General features: G+C 49.2%; 4 protein-coding genes across 4 annotated transcripts; all 4 read right to left on the bottom strand.

Moving 5' to 3' along the window:
• Window positions 1-309: 309 nt before the first annotated feature.
• Window positions 310-1,440, bottom strand: LOC149281021 (putative N-acetyltransferase camello). Its single transcript, XM_089499831.1, has 2 exons — window positions 1,429-1,440; window positions 310-981 (listed from the first exon to the last, which is right to left on the bottom strand). The coding sequence occupies exons 1-2, from the start codon at window positions 1,438-1,440 to the stop codon at window positions 310-312; spliced, it is 684 nt and encodes a 227-aa protein (XP_089355957.1).
• Window positions 1,441-8,744: 7,304 nt separating this feature from the next.
• Window positions 8,745-9,419, bottom strand: LOC149281020 (putative N-acetyltransferase camello). The gene has a single exon (XM_089499830.1). The coding sequence runs from the start codon at window positions 9,417-9,419 to the stop codon at window positions 8,745-8,747; it is 675 nt and encodes a 224-aa protein (XP_089355956.1).
• Window positions 9,420-10,985: 1,566 nt separating this feature from the next.
• On the bottom strand, window positions 10,986-11,657 carry LOC149281019 (N-acetyltransferase family 8 member 2-like). Its single transcript, XM_089499829.1, has one exon. It carries the CDS (start codon window positions 11,655-11,657, stop codon window positions 10,986-10,988), a length of 672 nt encoding a protein of 223 aa, XP_089355955.1.
• A 5,045-nt stretch (window positions 11,658-16,702) lies between these two features.
• On the bottom strand, window positions 16,703-19,617 carry LOC149281018 (N-acetyltransferase 8F1-like). Its single transcript, XM_089499828.1, has 3 exons — window positions 19,569-19,617; window positions 17,682-17,768; window positions 16,703-17,382 (listed from the first exon to the last, which is right to left on the bottom strand). Exons 1-3 carry the CDS (start codon window positions 19,615-19,617, stop codon window positions 16,703-16,705), a joined length of 816 nt encoding a protein of 271 aa, XP_089355954.1.
• Between the last annotated feature and the right edge of the window lie 1,345 nt (window positions 19,618-20,962).

The following is a 20,962-nucleotide window of genomic DNA, read 5'->3' as shown; positions in this document are numbered from 1 at the left end:
CCTGTGTTCTAGAGCCCCGCGGCAGTCCGTGACATCTTTCCTCAGATCCCGGTCGTTCTGCTCCGTAACCCAGAACGAGGACGGTCCGGTGTTGAAGCCCCACATTCTCCGGAAGGCGTCCGCTGGCCCCCATCATGGTTTGGAGATCTTTCTGCTCCTGGCGTTTTACTGGATTTGGGGGGCATACGGGGGGGGTTACAAGTCCTCGTTCGGCAGAAGTACTTCTCACCAGGGTAGGGTTCAGCTGACATCGGGCTGGTCGGAGGCTGCGTTGCCGTGGCTGCCGGCGGCTCGGTTGCCGGGGACACGTTATAGGTCGTAGGTATAGGTGAGGACAGAAAAGTTGGAGAACATCCCAAACCACGTCGGGAAGACCTTGTCACCGGTCTTCTTGAAGCCGATGCCCTCGTACAGCTTGTGAGCGGCCCGCTGGATCATGGAGGACTCCAGGCTCACACTCTTGCACCCCCGCTGCCGGGCAAAGTCAATGACCGCGGCGCACAGGGACCGCGCCACCCCCCGGAAACGCTGGTCCTTGGCAACCGACAGACGTCTCAAGACCATCACCTTCTCCGAGTCCCGGGCCGGCTGGACGCCCACCATGCCTATGACCCGGCCGCCGGACTCGGCCACCCAGAAGCAGGACCTGGCGTCGTCCATGTAGGACTTCTCGATGTCCATGAGGTCGTCGCCGTAACACTGATCCACGTAACGGTGGAACTCGGCCTTCAGGAGCCGCCAGCCAGCGGCCAGCACGGCCGTCATGCACAGGAAGGACAGCAGGTAGGACCTGGAGAGCACGAGCAAGGAGATGAAGGTGACCATGAGGACGAAGTGGACGCGGGGCAGCTTCAGGAGGTAGATGCAGGTGGGGGGCAGATGCTCGATCATTCCCTGCGCAAACAGCAGGCGCACGATGTCATAGTCCCGGGTCTTGTACTTCCGGATGGAGAAGTTGGCCATGATGTCCGGCCGCTTGTTCTACAACGAGAAGGTCCACGAGTCAGTAACGGCCTTAAACATCCCATAATAATCACCCCATCGCAATACAATCAGTACAATAGAACTGCTTCCCGGCAGAGGTGGGCCGTGGTGCCATTTGGGGCCCGTTTGCCAAGTGCCCCTGTCATTAACCCCTGGGGAGGGGGTTAATGCAGAACCTTCGGGGCAGAACCTTCACAGCGCATGCGACATGGGAGCTCTGGGCAAAAGATTCAACAAAAACACACACACACACACACTCACACCATGCAGAGCATCGCACCCCCCCCCCTCACACACACACACACACACACACACACACACACACACACACACACACTCACTCACTCACTCACTCACTCACTCACACTCACAGCATGCAGAGCATCGCATCGCACCTCACTCACTCACTCACTCACTCACTCACTCACTCACTCACTCACTCACCACGCAGAGCATCGCACAAACACGCACGGGGCCTATAGCTATGGAGAGACCTTCCGCAGCTGTCACCTTCCCAGCATCCTCTGCTTCCTGTCATCTTCCGACAGCAGGCCCCGCCTCCAGACCGGACTTTAACCCCGCCGGTGCCAGAGAGGAGAGATCACACCCCAAGCACGAATACATTGCCCTTTAACCCTTTGGCTGCCAGGAGTCTAAAAACCCGAAAAAAGAAAACTTTTATTTCATCAGATAAAAATAATAGCAATATATTTCCACATAATCAGCGGGGCTGGCGCTAGAGCACAGATTTTATACTGGCAGCGAATGAGTTAATCTGTTACCATTTTCATGTAAAATCTGTGATAATTCGTGTCGTTTATTAATTACATAGAATTCAAAGGCTTGAGAAGATGAGAAATCCCCCGCCGGCCCCTCGTTAATCCTCTCACTGATTACATAGAATGGCCGCCACCGACTCACCACACCGGCCGATCCCTGGAGCCACCATCCCAACCTGCCTCGCCCTGCACCGTCCCAACTACCACAAACTACTACATTACCACCGCAACCCCACCGAAACCCCCATTACACCGCAGCCCCACCAAAACCCCCATTACACCATCCCTGGTTTATCTCCAGCAGACAGCCAGGATCTGCCGCCAGGGAGAGGCCGCCATTGTTTCAGTTAATCTGTTTACAGTTTTTTTTACGATCGCTTTGACAATTTGTTCAATACTTTTAACAATCTTCCTAAACTCTTAACACAGTTAGCACAACATCCGCCCGTGTGGGCGATACAATTAACACATTTCTTGTTGCTTTGACACAAAATGCACGTAGTTAACACAAATTTCAAATGCTTGGACTTCTTTTACACACGAGCTCAACCAAGACGAAAACAGCGGATTTCCACGGCCGGATTTATGAACGCTTCCACAGAACTGTATCTCAGAACTGAAAGCATCAGCTTCCAAACCCAACTTATGGGCTAAAGTCACAGCCGTTCGTATTGTGAACTGAAACACAAATATTTCATTCCATCGCTACAGAGAAACAGCGGATTGAACGGCAATAAATCCCATCCAATCGCGGAACCGTACGGTATCCCGCAAAAGGAACAAGAAAGAGCGACAGAAAGTAAGAAAAATGCGTGCATGAGTGAGATGAAGATGAGTACCGGGACAAGGGAGAGGAGTGGGACGAGGGAGAGGAGTGAGATGAAGACGAGTACCGGGACACGGGAGAGGAGTGGGACGAGGGAGAGGAGTGGGACGAGGGAGAGGAGTGGGACGAGGGAGAGGAGTGAGATGAAGATGAGTACCGGGACACGGGAGAGGAGTGGGAAGAGGGAGAGGAGTGGGACGAGGAGAGGAGTGGGACGAGGGGGAGGAGTGGGACGAGGGAGAGGAGTGGGACGATGTCACGATCCGTAAGTGAGCTGGTAAGCGAAAGGTTCCTAATCGCAAAAACACCAATCCACACAGGACAAAATCCAGACGAGGTACAATAGGGCATAAGCAGAGGCAGCGTCAAAAACAAGCAAGGGTCAAAGGCAGGCAGCAAAATAGATAATGGTTGGTAAGCGAGAATAGGAACTGGTACACGAAGGGTCAAAACACAGAGCACGCTTCAGTATAGGAAATAAACTTCAACTGATACTTCAGCAAAGGATACTGGGACTGAAGCGTCTAAATACGTTCAAATTTGGCGCCAAAATGACGTCAGTATTTGAAACGTGTTGCTATGGCAACGGTGGAGCGTGTCCTACGTTTAACTTGATTCTGCCGGCAGCTAGAGGGAGACGCGTCTCCCTGGCAACGGAGCGAGCGCCCCCTCCCTCCTGTTAACCTCCGGCTGCAGCTGCGTGGGAGTGTAGCTGGAGAGGCCCTGCTTGCTGCTGTGTCAGTAAGCCGGGAAGGAACGGAGACTTCAGCGTGGGAATGATGGCGGGGGTAAGTACTTGATTTATGACAGACGAGGAGAGGAGTGAGATGAAGACGAGTACCGGGACACGGAAGAGGAGTGGGACGAGGGAGAGGAGTGAGATGAAGACGAGTACCGGGACACGGGAGAGGAGTGGGACGAGGGAGAGGAGTGAGATGAAGACGAGTACCGGGACACGGGAGAGGAGTGGGACGAGGGAGAGGAGTGAGATGAAGACGAGTACCGGGACACGGGGGAGGAGGGGGACGACGGAGAGGAATTAGAGTGCGTGATGGCACTCAAAGGGGTGACTGATGAAATAAGAGCTACTATCATACACCATGTCGTAACCCGCAGTACGGGCTTGCGGTGCAATGGAATAACGACAAAGCCCGTAGGCTGACCGTGGATCCGAGGAGGAAAACCCTCCCCACAAGAAAAATGGCACTTGTTGGTTGTGTAGTGTTGGAAAGGAGCTTCTCTAGAAGAAGGCGCTATGGTGAGGGTGGAAGGGAAGGTAAAAAACGGATTGCCTTGCAAGGGAGAAGATAATGAGAACCTCTCCTCACAGAGGCTGCTGAGATAGAATGTCCAGGGCAACAGGAAAACACCCGGGACAAACCAACTACAGAAAAGTTACAGGGGAGGAGGAATAGCCCAATCTCAACTATGAGAATTGGAAAGGTTGCCAGGGCAACCAGCCACTTAATGGGAGAAAGGGAAACAACAAAATAAACAAACTTGTTCCATGACAATCGTATAAAGGCAGACCTGACACATATAGAATAACACAGGTTCTGTCATTCCATCTGATGTTAGTGTTTTCTGATTGGCTAAATGTTCCTACGGGACGAGAACGCGTGTCAGAGTTTGGGATTAATTATTTGGGTTTGAGACACATTTGCGTTATTTTGGTAAAGTGTATTATGTTACTTTATTATTGTATTTTGAAAGTTAGTGTTGGAGTTTAGTTTACAATGTGTGATTTTAAGCATGAAGTTATTATTATTATTATCTTTTATTTTTAACCATTTTGTCAATTGCGTGTTGTAGGTTTGTCTGTGTGTTAAAATTCTTGAAAAATGTTCATAGCGATCCATGAATGGTGGGCTTTTTCCCCAGGAAAGGTTTTTTAAAAATGAGTATTATCGTTTCTAGCAAAGCCCGCTTGGTCTGAGTGGAGAGAGAAAAGTATCAAAGAAAGCCTGTTAGCTAAAATGTTGGCGTATAATTAAAAATAATTGTTTGGGGTAGAAATGGGACTAAAGTTTTCACATCTGTCAGGTGTTTTTCCTTGTTTGTGAACCGTAGCTATACGCGCGTGAAGATTTTCAGCTGGAATGGGACCTTTTGGCATGAAGGACTGAAATTAAGAGAGAAGGTGGTGGCCGAGGACTGGGAAGGAAATCCTAGAATAATAATAATAATAATAATAGCTCATCTGGCCCAGAATTTTTCTTTAACTGATTTATAGTGGATTGAAGTTCATCCAGATCCATGGGAGCCAATAAACCGAAGGTCGTGTCTTGAGGGAGAGCAGGCAAAGAAACAGAATGAAGGCAATGATTGATAGAATCTAATGTGGGCTGCGGAATGGCGTCGTCATTACAAAGGTTGTATGACGGGACCCCTGGAGCAATCGGCAGAAGGGGTTACATGACCCTGCCTGCATTAATGCAGGTGCTCCTGGCCCCTGTCCCCCGCTTTGTGATTTATGGCCAGAAGAAGCAGGTGGGGTTAATGCCCTCTGGGCGACCCCAGGTGCTGAGGGGGAAAAGGGGTGGGTCTGGCCAGAAAGCGGGAAAAGTTGCTATATAAAGGGGATAGCGCTATAGGACATCCTATTCACAACGACGACGACTAAGGAGCCTGCTTACCTGCTGTATGAAGATTCTCTCCCGCCCTGTTTGGAAGTATTGAAGGTTTCCGTGCGCTGAAAGGTCAGAAGGTGACACGGCTTAACCCGACCCGCTGTGTGGAGGACCACCCGGAGGTACCTGGCGGGTGGTCTGCCGCTGATGCACCATGTTGCAATGTTTATAGTAGCAGGCTTAGGCGGCGAGGTGATTTATTGACAATTAAATGCTTTATTCTGCTTTCTCAATAAAGTACGTCGCAGCATTTAGGTAAATGAATGCCATTTCTAAATCCAAGTCAGGCTGGTGTCATTTATCGTGTGTGTATTATTTAAGGTAAACACTGTCATTGTATAGGCGGTGCAAGAAAAGTAGTATCTAGCAAACTCATCGGCTCAATGCGATGGTTTTTTAAGCGGTGTTCCCCTCGCTGCGTTGACCAACTGGGGGCTGCCGAAAGGCAAAGATTATTTACCGGCAGAGCATCGGCTTTGTTACCCTTGGAGTAAAAACTTTGGCGTAATCGCAGCATCATCTGAATTTGATGGCGCTATATAAAACTATAAATAATAATCTGTGCTGTACGTGCGGATTGGATCTCAGAAGGGTTTTGTTTGTTGGGAGTTTCAAGGTCATATAAATCAGAGGAGAGAATCTCCCTCCTGGGCCATTTCTCTTTTCAGATGAGAAGCAATACTACTAAATCTGCCCCTTATGAGCGATCCATAAAGTTCCAAAAGAAGGAAGCGGATTTTGATTTTCTTTAAAGTATAAATCTAAGTCTGAATGAATTTGAGATTTAACGGACTCCTCCGAGATCAGAGAGTTGTTTAGACGCCAGGATCCTCGGCCTATAAAGGGATGAGCGGCTTTTAGAGATAAATACAATGGTGCACGGTCAGTCCGGTAATCCCACCGATGGAGCACCCCCGCGCTGATTGAGATGTGAATTTGTCAATTAAAATAAATTCCATTCTCATGTAAGATTTGTGTAATGCGGGAAAAAAAAAAGAATAGTGTTTTTCTGATGGGTGGCGAAGACGCCACATTCCATACCTGGAAACTTCTAGTGTCTGGCTACCCAGATCCTTCCCTTGCGGGACGCGGCCAGGACTACCCACTGACGGAAAAAGGAAAAATGGGCAGGCCGTGTCAAGACCCCTCCCCCGCTTCGTGTCAAGACCCGGAGGAGCAGCGCTCACCCGGCAATCTCCGGAGTTCCCTGGTATGCACATGTCACCTTAGGGCCCTCAGTACACAGCGTAAGGTTAGACTCATTAGGCTTCACATGCTTTATACCATCAACTCAAACACTATGCTTCTACTCTTTTGTCGAATGCCCACCTCACCAGACCATTGACCAACTTTGAAAAACTCATCTCACCTACTCTCCCATATTTGCGCCCTATTGTTAGACGAGTTTTGCGCCACTAAACCGTTTTTTCCTCAGCTTGCGGGAAAGGGATTTGTCCATTCCATTCTCTGACCCTGAATGGGATCAAATATTTCTGTTTACACATAAGGGGTTTCTCTCCAGCAACATTCAAGAGTGCTGCTTTAAACTGCTCTCGCGCTGGTACAAGGTCCCACTGGATTTGCACCACTATTTACCTCATGTATCCCCTTTGTGCTGGAGATGTGAAGCCGCTGATGGCTCCTATATACATCTCTGGTGGGAGTGCAAAGATATCCGTCCATTCTGGGGGGCGGTCAGTGCGGTGATCAGGGAAGTGGCAGATCCTGATTTTGTGCCCTCTCCTGAGGTATTCCTTTTACACCATACTCACTCCTCATATGGCTCTTATAAACGATCCCTCTCCATACAACTAATTCAGGCTGTCAAGTCCATTATTCCCCTATTTTGGAAAACTCCAGGCCCCCCTCCAGTTGGCGCCTGGTTTTCTAGGGTTAACTATATTTACCTAAAGGGTCTAAAGGGAGGCAGTATAGAAACGGCCTTAAGTGGCTCCCGTGGACGGTCTTCATTTCCTCACCGCGTCTGTTAGACCTATGTTTCGGAACTCCTCAACGGGACTAATCCTGTTCTACCTCCTCCGCTGCCGCTCCCCCCTTCCGCTTGGGCCCATGTCATTATTATCGCTCTCCACGCAGAGCACTTACTTACACAGCCACTCTTGCATGCGGAGTTTCTGGTAGTCTTGATGTGCAGTGCATTTTCTACTTGTTTTTATTTCTGTTCTCGTGTACCCACCGCACCGCGATCTCCCCTGCGCTCTCCCCTGCGCTCTCCTGATACCTGTCTTTGTGTGACATGATACCGTTGACTCTGGCATGCTGTTCAATTTAGGACCCTGTTTAGCTTCCATTGCTACACTTTCTGTAAAGTATTACTACACAGGTCCTCGATCTTCCATATTTCAGTTCCGTATAATATTGTGCATATTGTACATGGATGCCATTATCTGTCTGCACTTTATTAGTATGCATATTTTCAATACAGGAGAATTGACCCCCCTGGTATGCACATTTCGTATAAATGGAATTAGTAACGTGGAGTTAGCCGACATCCTCATTTGGAATTATCTAGAAATGTTCTATTCCTAGGCCTCACTTGGAAATGTAGCTGCTGTGGCCTCTTCCCCAGTGGACTCCTCATAAGTGGGCAGTTAAGAGTTAAATTGGAGGGAAACAGCATACCGAGTGCCACCGCAGAAAACATGATTTCACCAGCGCCGCTCCCTTCCCCCGTTCCGTCAGACTTTCTGCCCCGTACGCAACTTTCAAAACCTCTCTGAAAACCCACCTGTCCAGGGAAGCGTACAACATTCCTTCCCATCACTCCCAGCCATCATCATAATCATCTGAACAATCGATAGCTTCAACACACCATCGGAACCAGATCCACTCATCCCCATCCCCTATTGTCTCACTTCCCCCTCAACCACCGACTAGATTGTAAGCTCCTGGGAGCAGGGCCCTCTGCGCCTTTGCACCAGTTTGTTATTGCATGTGCTATTGCGTGTGCTATTGCATGTGCTTTTGCGTGTGCTATTGCATGTGTTTATAAATTGTTCTTCTGACTGTAACAGTGCTGCGGAATCTGCCTGCGCCAAATAAATAAATAAATAAATAAATAAATGTAATGCTCCGGAGGAAACTTCATCTTCCAGATATCTTTCTCTGCAAAAATAATCCCAATTATTTACCAAGAAAGGGGTTGCCTTTTTTTTTTGTTTTGATCACATTTTATGGTTTTTCTTCTGCAGAGGTTTTACACAAATCTTATTCAGAGTAAATAATGCATTTAATGATTAATCATAAGACACCCGGGCCCAAGGACTCTGAATATGTTTGAGTTTGAGTGTTTATGGGGGTTGGGGGTAGCAGCCACAACATAATACCCTCTATACCTAGAATTAAGTGAATATTGACAATTTACCCCATTGACTGTAAAATATTTCACCCCCATTAATCTGAAAGTGCCCCGATCCCTCAAAGGATAGGCTTTCCGGATCCTGGAGTCAGCGCTGGAGATCCATTCCCCACCAACACACCCCACTCAACCAGCTCCCGAAGTGGTTATTGTCTCCTGGTCGGGATGTCAAATTTGTAGAAGAAGAACTTAAAATCCACCGCCTTGGCAAGGGGATGATTCAGGAACGTCGAATGCTGCCACCGGAATCCCATGCGTTTGTACAAATTATGAGCAGCCTGGTGACCCAACGTGGTCTCCAACACCACCGCTTGGCATCCACGTTCTCGGGAAAAGTCGATGAGGGTCCTGCAAAGAGCTTTGGCAATCCCTTTGCCTCTGTGACTCCTGGCCACCGACATCCTCTTCAGTTCCGTGTGCCGCTCTCCGCCGGGGTAAGAGGATGGTACGGCGGCCACCATGCCCACGACAACTCCCTCCGACTCGGCCACCCAGAAGCAGTGGCCGTCTCTCTGCAGGTAGTACTTCTTTATGTCCAACATGTCATCGGAAAGGGCATGTCTGACGTAAGAGGCGTACAGATCTCTGGTGCCCAACCACAGGCCGACTAAAGCCAGGGCGAGAGAGCCGACGGAGAAAGCGATGGACTCAACGAGCAGCAGCGGAAGAAGAAACACAACCCCGAGGAAGATCCAAACACGTCTGAGGGTAAAGGCGTGCTTAAAGGCCACACGCGTGTGCTCGATGGTGCCTTCCGCAAACAGATCCCTCACCGCGGCATAGTCCGAGTCCCGGTACAGTCGGATGGAGTAATCGGCCATGTTCTCACCTGCATCAAAGAGTCACATAGAATGATTAGAAGGTGGCGGCCATGGTGCCAAGACTTTATACGGACCCTCGTCTGGAAGAAAGTTATTCTCGTGGCGGCATTAGCCCAGAAATACAAGACCTACCCTCAATATATGCAATGTTTACCCTGGGCAGCATCTCAATAACTCATATATGTCAATGTATGAGAGCGAGCATGAGTGAGAGTATGTGAGAGAGTGAGTGAGAGTGTGAGTGAAATATGAAGAATCTTCCTGCATTCTATAGAGAAGAGACGTACTCGGGTCTGAGTGCGTTTCCGTAGGAGCGTTGGAGATATCTGGGACTCTGGTGGGTTCAGGAGTTGGGTTGTGAGGAGAGTTCAGTCCCGGCCCTGTCCGTGCCCAGGATATATACAGAACTGTGATTTCTATTACGTCTTATAGTCTGACACGTGCTGATAATGCCACCCGAGTCTCTCCGGAGGTGACGTCCGTTACAGTCTGATGTCATCGATTACAGCTCAGGAAGTGGAAATAACACGAAAGTCAGTTTCTTCTGGGAAAAGTCTCATTTCTTTTGTGTTGTAAGCAGCGCTGCGCTGTACGGGGTGTATGTGGAATGCATGTTTATATGAGGTGTATATCGTATGGATGCTGGATATATATTGATGTGAGATGTATGTTGGATGTATATTGTATGGATGTGGGATGCTTATTGATATGAGGTCTATATTACATGGATGTTGGATGTATATTGGATGTATATTGGGTTATATTACTGTATACAGCGCTGGGGGGTTATATTACTGTATACAGCGCTGGGGGGGTTATTATTGTATACAGCACTGGGGGTTATATTACTGTATACAGCGCTGGGGTTATATTACTGTATACAGCGCTGGGGGGTTATATTACTGTATACAGCGCTGGGGGTTATATTACTGTATACAGTGCTGGGGGTTATATTACTGTATACAGTGCTGGGGGTTATATTACTGTATACAGCGCGGGGGGTTATTACTGTATACAGCGCTGGGGGTTATATTACTGTATACAGCGCGGGGGGTTATATTACTGTATACAGAGCTCGGGGGGGGATATATTACTGTATACAGCTCTGGGGTTATGCTGAAGGAGAATAATTTCTTTCTGTGGCCCGCAGACGGCCAGATGCAGGTAGAATATGACAGACGTGTCCCTCGTTTTTTATCCCGACCCTGACTGGATTCTTTCTCTTCAGCTGCATTCATTCCATAAAAGTCAATCCGTTTCACGCTTTCCAGGACTTTGTGACCTTTGAGTGATTTAATATGGGATCTAAAGGTTAAACCAGGTACATAATGAGTGATTTATAAGCAGAAACAAAAACAAGCAGAAAAAAACACAGAAAATATGAAAATCCATGAAAGTGCGAAACATTTCTTTTTTGTGTCCAAATTTTCTGATGCCACCCGCAGAAGGAAGTAGAATTGGGAACCGAAATGAGCATAAAAAGTATTTAAAAAAATGCCAAACCACAAATTTAGAAAGAATTTGGAACTGGGTCCAAGATGTTTCTTTCTGCGTCTTTCCGGGCGATCATCTGTCTGCCGGGATGCTGTATTTGTACGATAACATCTTGTTGCCGATCAGCCTCGCCGTAATATTTGGGGAGTGGAAGGAACGTGTCTGCCGGAAACCCATCCCCTCGTAGAGCTTCTGAGCGTCCGTCTGGGCCAGAGAGGTCTCCAGGACCACGGCTGCACATCCGCCTCTCCTCGCAAAGTCTACGATGGTCCTGCAGAAAGCTTTGGCGATCCCTTTCCCGCGGTGGCTTTTCATCACGGACATTCTTTTGAGCTCTACGTGCTGCTCGCCGCCGGGAAGAGAGAAGGTGGAAGCAGCCACGGTGCCCACCACCTGCCCACCAGACTCCGCCACCCAAAAACCGTACCCTTCCCTCTGCATGTAAAACTTCTGGAAGTCCAACATGTCGCCCGAGAAGGTGTTCTTGACGTAGGAATGAAAGAAATCTCTACTGCACATCCACAGGACGAGCGCCGCTGAGACGAGGCTCAGGGAGGAGAGGAGAAGCGACCCGGTGGTCACCAGGATTAGAAGAAACGTGGCCACCACGAAAAGCCTTATGTGGGGGAAACGTAGAGCTTGGTGAAAGGCCACCATGGTCAGGTCCTTAACACTTTGGCCGTACACGTACCTCGCCATCTCAAAGTCTGAGTCCTGGTACTGCCGGATCGAGTAATCTGGCATTGTTCCCTGAAGAAGGTAAAGCATGGATTTTAGGGCAGTGTCGCGCTCAGGGCTGGATTCCTCTTAAAGCACCCAGAGAACTATTTCACCGAGCGAGAAGGAGCTTACCGGTAGCTCCACCCACTTATGTACACGCCCCAAGCCTTCTGAGCATACTTGAGTACATCCTTTGGGTTGTAAGCTCTACAGGCCAGACATTCACTGTCTCTGCTTAGATTCGGAGATAGGAGGATGCTGATAAAATTCCCTCCAGCTCCAGCCATCCAACACCATCGGTATCTAAATAAAACAGGAGAGGTAGCTTGATGGGGAGGAATAATCACGTAGATCTAAAGAATAGGAAGTTAAGATGGTTGCCCCTATGACATACACCTAAGCAGTGGTGCGCACTGGCCCAGGCAGCAGCCCCTCTCTGCAATGGAACCTGGGGGGGGCCTCATCCTGTTGGCCAATCAGGCTCCCAGGTAAGTCACTTCCCAATGGCACAGTTGAGGAGATCTAGACTGACAGAAGAAGGTCTTAAGGGGCAGCTGGGGAGTTCCCCGGGGTTAAGCCAAACCTAAACACATCACCCCCCATGGGATACACATAGAGTGGGTTCTAATACACACAGTCCTCACTTTAACACACAGTATCGAGTCTACAGAGCGCACAACAACAAGAGCATGGCAACAAGAACACAACAACATGCGCACAACAAGAGTATGACAACACGCGCACAAGAGCACGACAACAAGCGCATGACATGCGCACAAGAGCACGACAACAAGAACACAACATGCGCACAAGAGTAATGAGCAAAAAGCGCACGACAACAAGCGCATGACAACCAGAACACAACAACATGCGCACAACAACAAGAGTACGACAACACGCGCGCAACAAGAGCAAGGCAGCAAGCGCATGACAGCAAGAGCACAACAATCCCATGACAACAAGTCATTAAATTTTTTCAAATCATTAGCGATTCCACCACTGTAAAGGTAAAAACATGTCTGCCTGGAGAGGCTGCTGGGGGGGAAAGTGGTCTCTTTTGGGGTGTCTAGGGGGTAATAAACAGGTTTAGTACACACCCTGGGCCATCACTTAGCCCCCATCACCCCCTTTCCCTGGATCTGAGGTGCACTCAGCTTTGGCACATGGTATCTCGTGCCACCTCACCAGGTTAATTGCCTCGGGGCAGCACCGGCAGGTGAGTTATAAGACTGAAGATCCCACATTCTCTAGTTCTGTTTTGCCTGAGGGTGTTGAGAGTTTCCATGTATAGTATTTTATGGCATACCTGTGACTGAGCGTCGTGTCGAGCGAGGCTGGTGTCCCTGTCTCACCAAGGTCTCCTCGCTCTCTGGATTCAGAGAGAACTCGCCCCATACGCCGGCCCCTTGGCCAGGATCCAGCCATTCAGTGATTTACACAAAGATCCCTTAATGATTTACGATGAGGCAGATCTACCCACCAGGTAACTCCACAGCTCTACAAAGGCTGTCTGAGGGGGTTGCAGTTCTTGGTTAGAAAGTTGGGCTCCTTAAAAGAAATCAGGCTGACTCTCCCGGGGTTATTGGACCAGCCAGGGGGCAACAGCCCCTGCCCCCCGGCCAGTCTGCCCCGACTCCATATCCCTGCTCTTTTTACTCATTCTCCAGAAACATCGGAGTCATTAGAGCTCAAGAAGAAACAGTTTTCCTTCAGGGAGGAATACGGGGTCTCAATATGTCCGGCTTGGGGAGAGAAGAGAGAGAGAGAGAGAGGGGGAGAGAAGAAAGGTGATGGGGAGAGATGGGGAGAGAAGAGAGGGGATGGGGAGAGATGGGGAGAGAAGAGAGGGGATGGGAGAGAAGAGATGCATAGTTTGTGTGTTCGCTATCTCCACCTGCCATACTTTGTATTGTTTTTTATCACTAGGATTCTGGTCCACGCTGGTTACGAGTCCCATCCTTCAGGTGGCTGAAGACACTTAGAGAGCATTGAAAGCTTACGAAGTTGGGACGGCCCCCCGATTCTGTATGAATAATGTGTTTCTTTAAGATGTCTATTCCCAAAAAATGGGACCGGTCCTTTGTCTCTGTAACGGGGACCGGGGGGGGTTCATTTTTCGAGGTTCAGCCATGGGTTCAGAGGCCAGGTCGACCCAACTACTTCCTGGCCAGGGTTCCGTATCCTTGTTCTGGTTCCCGGCTGGTACGTTCTAGGTAGCCTCTAATCCAGAAACGCTTCTTGACTGCAGCTTCCTAAACATAGTAGAGCTCTCCGCAGGCAGCCCTTACGAAAAATTACCACAGTTTTTCTGGACATGAAAAAACTGCAATACTGCACATTTACTGCAGTTTTACTGCATTTGTACTTCACTGTACTGCAGTTTTACTGCAGTTATTTTTGTACGGAAGTACGAATGCAATAAAGCTGCGGTACATTGAAGTACAACTGTAGGTTTGTAATATAAAAAAAAAAAAGTGCAGTAAAAGTGCAGTATTGCAGTTTTTTCATGTCCAAAAAACTGCAGCATTACTTCAGAAAAACTGCAGTAATTTTTTGTAAGGGATGGATGTCCACGGAACCCACGCTCTGTCCACGGTGCGCAGAACCAAGCCCGGTATCGTCCATGCCCACTCACAAACCCTGGTCCTCAGAGAAACTCTCGATTCGGCCCAGCATGGCACCCATCATGGCTTCCCGCGTTGCAGGAATTCTCACGGATCGTGTGACAGATGGAGCATGTGTCCTGCTCCCTACATCATGGACTCTCTCCCCCACGCACACTACACACTACAACCCTTAGTACTACACCCAGGGCTGGCCCAAGGCCAAATGCCGCCTGGGGCGAATTTTAAAATGCCGCCCCCCCCTTATCTACCCTTCCTCTCCCTCCGCCCCTGCAGCCCCCCCCATGATCTACCCTTCCTCTCCCTCCGTCCCTGCCGCCCCCCCCATTATCTACCCTTCCTCTCCCTCCGTCCCTGCCGCCCCCCCCCCCATTATCTACCCTTCCTCTCCCCCCCCCCTTGTACTTACCTTTCAGCAGTCCTGCGGCGAGTCTCCCTGTTCGGTCTCGGTGCCGGCTTGTAATGCTGATCTTCCGGCACTCAGCATTACAAGCCGGCACCGAGACCGAACAGGGAGACTCGCCGCAGAGGAGAGAGAGAGGGGCGCTGAGCGGGTACCGACAGCTTGGTAAGCGAAAACCACTCGGCGCCCCTTTCTCTCTTTCGCTTTTTAAAAAAAAAAAAGTGCCGCCCCTTCAAAAGTGCCGCCTGGAGCGGTTGCCCCACTTGGCTCCATTGTCGGGCCGGCCCTGACTACACCACGTTTTACAACAACCCCCTCCTCCAGGACGTTGTCACACTCCATGGAACGGACAGTCATTATTTTTGTTATTAAAGCAAAATGGTCACAGAAATCCCTTCAGAGTGACCCCCAACGTAACGGTACGTTCACATATGGGGCCGTCACTGCAACTTGGATGACTGGTAGTGAAGGAGACGGGGACCTGACTTCCCTTCGGAACGGTTCAGAAGGCCACCACGCCCTCTGGTGTTCATTTAAAGCATCGTATGTGTCACGTTACGGGGAGGACCAAGGAACGCCAACTTTTTGCAGGGCAGTTAGTCTTACACTGCGGCATCCCACTGCCCCCCCCCCCGCTTCATCTTCATCACCAGTGACCACCTTCTTGAGTCTGGCCATCTGTAACTGGTCTTTTCCCTATCGATCTCTCCTACGGCAGCCTAGCCCATACCCCTCCACGAGTCCTAACGGCACACGCCTCGCACACTCTCGGCTTTTCCAAGGTCCTTAATTCTGTGTGTTTTCCAGCTATATAGGGGCCCCCCGGACGGTCAGGAGTTCATGGTCCGGTTGCAGGATGTGGGTTGCAACATTGTTGCTTTAATGTACTGGGGAGGAATAAAGGGGAGACTTACCTTGTGCTGAGCTTCAGTCATGTGACACTCTGGACGGGCTTGGCTTCCCTCCCACCCTCCCCTGTTTTTCTGTATGTGTTCATGTGATCTTTGCTCCTGTGCTGGTGTCGGTTTATTCTTTCTTCTAGTCACAGCAGGAAGTCATGGCAGCCCCTTTGCTTGGATATCCGGTGGCTGGAGAAGACTGGGGGAGACGAGTTCTGTGGAGGCTGACGGTACCCAGAACGAGAGCTCTTGGTAATGTTTGGGGTATCTGCCCGTCAGCAGAGGCGTATCTAGTGAAAATAGCGCCTATGGAAAGCACTGAAATTGCGCCCCTGTCCAAATATCTAATGCTGCTTCCACACATTAATTTACACTCTTTACTACCCCCTTGTCACTTTCTAACCCCTTTCCCTCCCCTTTCCCTACTACCCTCTACCTCTCCCCCTTTGTAGTTCTCTCACCTTGAGGTCTTCTGTCTTCCTGCACTGCCCGCTGCTTCACTGCTCAGCGCCGTAATATGACGTCATATTTCGGCGCTCAGCAGTGAAGCAGCGGGCACCAGCGAGCGGCTTTTAAACGCTGACTTTTTTTAAAATTTTATGCGGGGGAGAACAAGGGGCGCCGAGCCGTTGCTAGGCGCCCCTCTCCTCCGCATCAAAAAAAAAAAAGACGGCGTTTAAAAGCCACTCACTGTCGCCCCCTTTCAAATGGCGCCTATGGCACGAGCCATAGCTGCCATACCCTAGATACGCCTCTGCCCGTCGGTAACCCGACAGCTGGCAGGATGGTTATGTTTATGGTTATCTTATCTTTGGGTGGGGTGGCTTGGGGTCTAAGCAGTCAAGAGACGTATCCCCCCCCCCCGAGTCAATTGGGAGACCCCGCGGACTCGGTGGTCTTGGGACTCCTGCCAACACCCCCCCCCACGATATCCAACCCTTTTTTCCAACCACAATACATATTTCTAATAATTTCTCTAAAGAAGAATCAGAAAAAAAAATGGATTTTTTATTTGATTTTTCTTTATATTTCATTTAATTTTCTTTTTCTGTAATAAAGATTGTGAAAAATTACTAAACAAAAACCCCCAAAACACCAAAACCTTGCCGATCTTTATTCAGAGAGCGTCCAGGCTCCAGAATGTCACCTGTTTTGGGGGAAATCATATCGGTAACACAGGACACGGAAGTCAATGAACTTCGCTATAATGTAAGGCGGGTAATAGGTGCGAGTTTTGCGGAAACCCATCTTCTCGTACAGCCACTGAGCGTCGGTCTGAACAAAAGACGTCTCCAGGTCGACGGCATCGGCGCCCGCCTTCCGCGCGTAGTCGATAACCGTCCTGCACAAGGCTTTGGCGATGCCCTTCCCCCGATGACTCTTGGCGATCGACATTCTCCTGAGCTCCACGATTTTCTCACTGCTGGGGATTGAAGAAGGGACAGCGGCCACGATACCCACCACCTCCCCGGCGGACTCTGCCACCCAAAAACAACACCCGTCCCTCTCCAAGTAATACTTCCTAATGTCCAGCATATCCCCCGACAAGCACTCATCGACGAAGGAAGTGTACACACATCGAGTGCAGAACCACAGGGTGACCAACAAGACGGCCGCACTCAGCGCGGACAGGGGAACCGAGCCGGTGATCCAGAAGGAGAGCAGGGACAAGACCAGCATGGAGATCCAGATCCGCGGGAGACCGGCGGTGTGACTGAAGGCACCGGGGGCGTGCTCGATAATCCCCCGCGAAAAGAGCTCCCGGGCCTTCCCGCCATCCGAGTCCTCGAAGAGCCGTATGCTGTAATCCGACATGGCGGCTCCTTTAACGAGAGACAACGTGTGTTTACTAATACTGACAACCTGCGGGCTCTGCTGGGTCTCCAGGCGGGGGGTCTTAGTCTCGTAGTCAGAGCTCTATGTGACGTCTGATTAGAAGACGCCCCCCGATTATACCACGAGGGGTATTTTTCACAGTATTTGCTCTGAAAAAACCTCGTCTTATAATCGAGAAAAAAAAGGTATATTTATTGCATCCCGCCCAACAGTCCCAGTTTCAGAAAGAGTCCTGATTTTTCCATGTTTCTGTTACGGCTCAATAAATAAAAATACATAAACTCACCGGGAGGCGTAACCGGATAACTCAGCGCAGGCGCCGTGTAATTCACCGGCTGGGATTTCCTTAAATAAGACGCCACGTCACCCGGATCTGGGGATAAAAGATGTAGAAATAGAAACGTCAGAAAATAACCATCCGTGGCGTCCCTCAGAATCTTAGATCCCAACTAAGGAGCAGGAGACTCCAGACCCAACTTCCTGCCCCAACTTCCTGTCCTCACTTCCTGTCCTCACTTCCTGTCCATTCAGAATGTCCTCCTTTTTAGGCCTCATCCATTCCTCTCCCTGTTGCCCCCCCAGCCCTCTTGTCTCGTGTTATTTGCCCCCTCACCTGGGGCATGTCCTGATATCGGATTCCCGCTTCTGCCCCGAGACCCTCTGAGACCCCCTTACTAAAACATAGTAACCCTTTAATGAAGGTTCCCCAAACGCTTATAATACCGGTCGTCATGGAAACCCTCACTTGTCATTATTTAAAGATACACTTACTGGAGTCACCTGCATTCAAGCAGAGATATCAACCATAACATACTGGGGGCAAAAGCACCAACTGGGAGTCTTATAATCATACCTGGGAACTCTCCGGTTTTGACCTGAAGATTGCCGGGTGAATCACCGAATCCTCCGGGTCGTGGGAGCGGGGTCTTGATATGCCCCGCTCCCCGCCCATTTTCCCTTTAAATGGGGGTGTTTCCTCTCTCCGACATCACGGGACCGCCCACTGGGGAAGGCTCCGGGTAGCCGGAGCCCAGAAGTTCCCAGGTATGCTCATATATGATCCCAGGGGGGGAGAATAGGAAGGAGTTAGACACAGTGACCCCGGGAATCTGCCCCGTCACCCTGAGATTGGGGCAAAACGCAGAGAGTTCCCGGGTCTGATGACTCTGTTGTCCCCCAACCAGCCCATCTGTAGATAAATATCCATTATATGCTGATGCCCCACGCAAGTTCGCTGCAAGACATATGTCAGCTTCACCTGCCCCCCCTAAAAACTGCCCCCGACACCCACCTGGCGTGACCCTGTCGTATATCCTCACTTTAGATGAACTTTACACAGGTGATGAATGCTCTATATATATATTTACTGGTCTCACTATCTGCCCGGTCACTTTACCCCAGAACATTCACCCCGGGGCAATTAGCAAAATCTTCTCACTGCGTCTATAAAGCAAAGTCTACGCTGCAGTCTTGTGATTAACAGACCTTTGTGCCGAGGATCATGGGAGATGTAGTTTAACAGCATGATGTCTGCTAGCTTTATAAATAAAGTTATCCCGAGCTAAAAACCCCTTTGTTTGCAGTTAATTTTAATCCCGTTATATAGCGCCACGGATATATAATATATATAGTATATGTCAATCAATAACATAGCTCCCATGCGTCCTGGTTTTCTTGGAACAGTCCTGATTTTCTAAAAACATTACATGTAACAATAATAATAATAATAATATAAAACTAACCAACCCCGGGCTGTTTTACTGCCAGGGAACGTCATCTGTGTCCTGCAGGTCCATTCACCCAGTAATTTTACTGACGGGGAGGAAAAAATTGCTTAAGGCCTATAATAACCCAGAGGGGGGGGCAATAACTTTCATGGTATTTTTCCATACGCTGATTCTATGGGGAGCCCTACGGACAGCGCAGGGTTAAAGGGATTTGTGGGCCTGGATCCAAAAATAGGCAAAAAGGAGCGCCCCCCCTCTTGTTTAATCCTCTGACCCCCTAGTGTGAGATTCCGGGCTCTTCTCGTAACTTTTCTCCTCCTTAGAAATACATTTCTCTCCCGTCCTTCATCCCTTTATGTATTTAAATGTCTCTCTCTCCATCCCCCTCTCTTCTCTCCCCATCACTCACTCCTCCCATCCCCCTCTCTTCTCTCCCCATCACTCACTCTTCCCATCCTCGCCCTCTTCTCTCCCCATCTCTCTCACGCCTCCCATCCTCGCTCTCGTCTCTCCCCATCTCTCTCACTCCTCCCATCCTTGCTCTCTTCTCTCCCCATCTCTCACTCCTCCCATCCTCGCTCTCTTCTCTCCCCATCTCTCTCACTCCTCCCATTCTCGCTCTCTTCTCTTCCCATCTCTCTCTCTCCTCACCGCTCTCTTTTCTCACCATCTCTCTTTCTCCTCCCATCCCGCTCTCTCTCCTCTCCCCATGCCAGACACATTGAAATCCATCAGTCTTTATCCTGCACACAACTCCCTATTTTAGTCGCCTCCTCTGAATATGGATATCTTGTGTAGATTGGGTCTCCAGAACTGCCCCCCCCGATACTTCAGACGAGGTCTCCTTATTTCTGCCACTAATGCCCCCTGCGTTACACCCGTCACCTGACTTTTTCCGACCCTTTTTTGCGTTGCCTGCTTACCTTTAAGTCCTCGGAAATAATCGCTCCCAAGAACATCACCCCCAAATGCGTAATGTTACATTTATCAACGTAAAAAACCACCCGCAGCCTCCGTTCTCTACCACCGCTTCATAGAGCTCAGAAACCGACAATTTCTCATTATTTCACTATTACTATTATTTCACTAGAACTTTCACAGCGCGACTCGCTTTATTAAACAAAAGTCATTAAAAGACGAATAAATTCCAAGAATTATTACAATTCTTGAAAACTTTTATAAATAAAAAAAAACAAAAAACAGACATATATATATATATATATATATCCCCCCACACATATATATATATATATATATATACAGTACACACACACATAATATATAAACATACATACATTTATTCACACATCCACACACACACATTCACATAGTATACCAACACACATACATACTAATATATATACATAAATACATTTATTCACACACATATCCTGACACCCCTATACATTCACTTACACACACCCCTATACATTCATTTACACGCACCCCTATACATTCACACACACCCATATACATTCATTTACACACCCCTATACATTCATTTACACACCCCTATACATTCACACACACCCATATACATTCATTTACACACCCCTATACATTCATTTACACACACACACACACACACATATATATTGAATCACACGCTTACGCTGCGACAGCTCCGGCCTTGGGCTTCCGTCTCCTCCAGAAGTTTCTTGCGGGTTTGAAGAAGATTCTGGTTTATACCTTTTGCCCTTTGAGATGATCCGACCGCCCCGCCTCTCATCACACTCAATCATTAACCCTTACTCTGCGGAAGGTCAGCCACCTTTATGCAGCACTAAGACGACCCCCCCCCCCATACACAGAGGCTGCTCCGAGTATCAGTGATACCTGC

This window comes from Sceloporus occidentalis, unplaced genomic scaffold (assembly GCF_023333645.1).
Source record: "Sceloporus occidentalis isolate IW3139 unplaced genomic scaffold, rSceOcc1.0.p SCAF_140, whole genome shotgun sequence".
Classification (NCBI taxonomy): domain Eukaryota; kingdom Metazoa; phylum Chordata; class Lepidosauria; order Squamata; family Phrynosomatidae; genus Sceloporus; species Sceloporus occidentalis.
The sequence above is the reverse complement of the archived record's forward strand: the minus strand, read 5'-3'. Positions and strand labels throughout refer to the sequence as shown.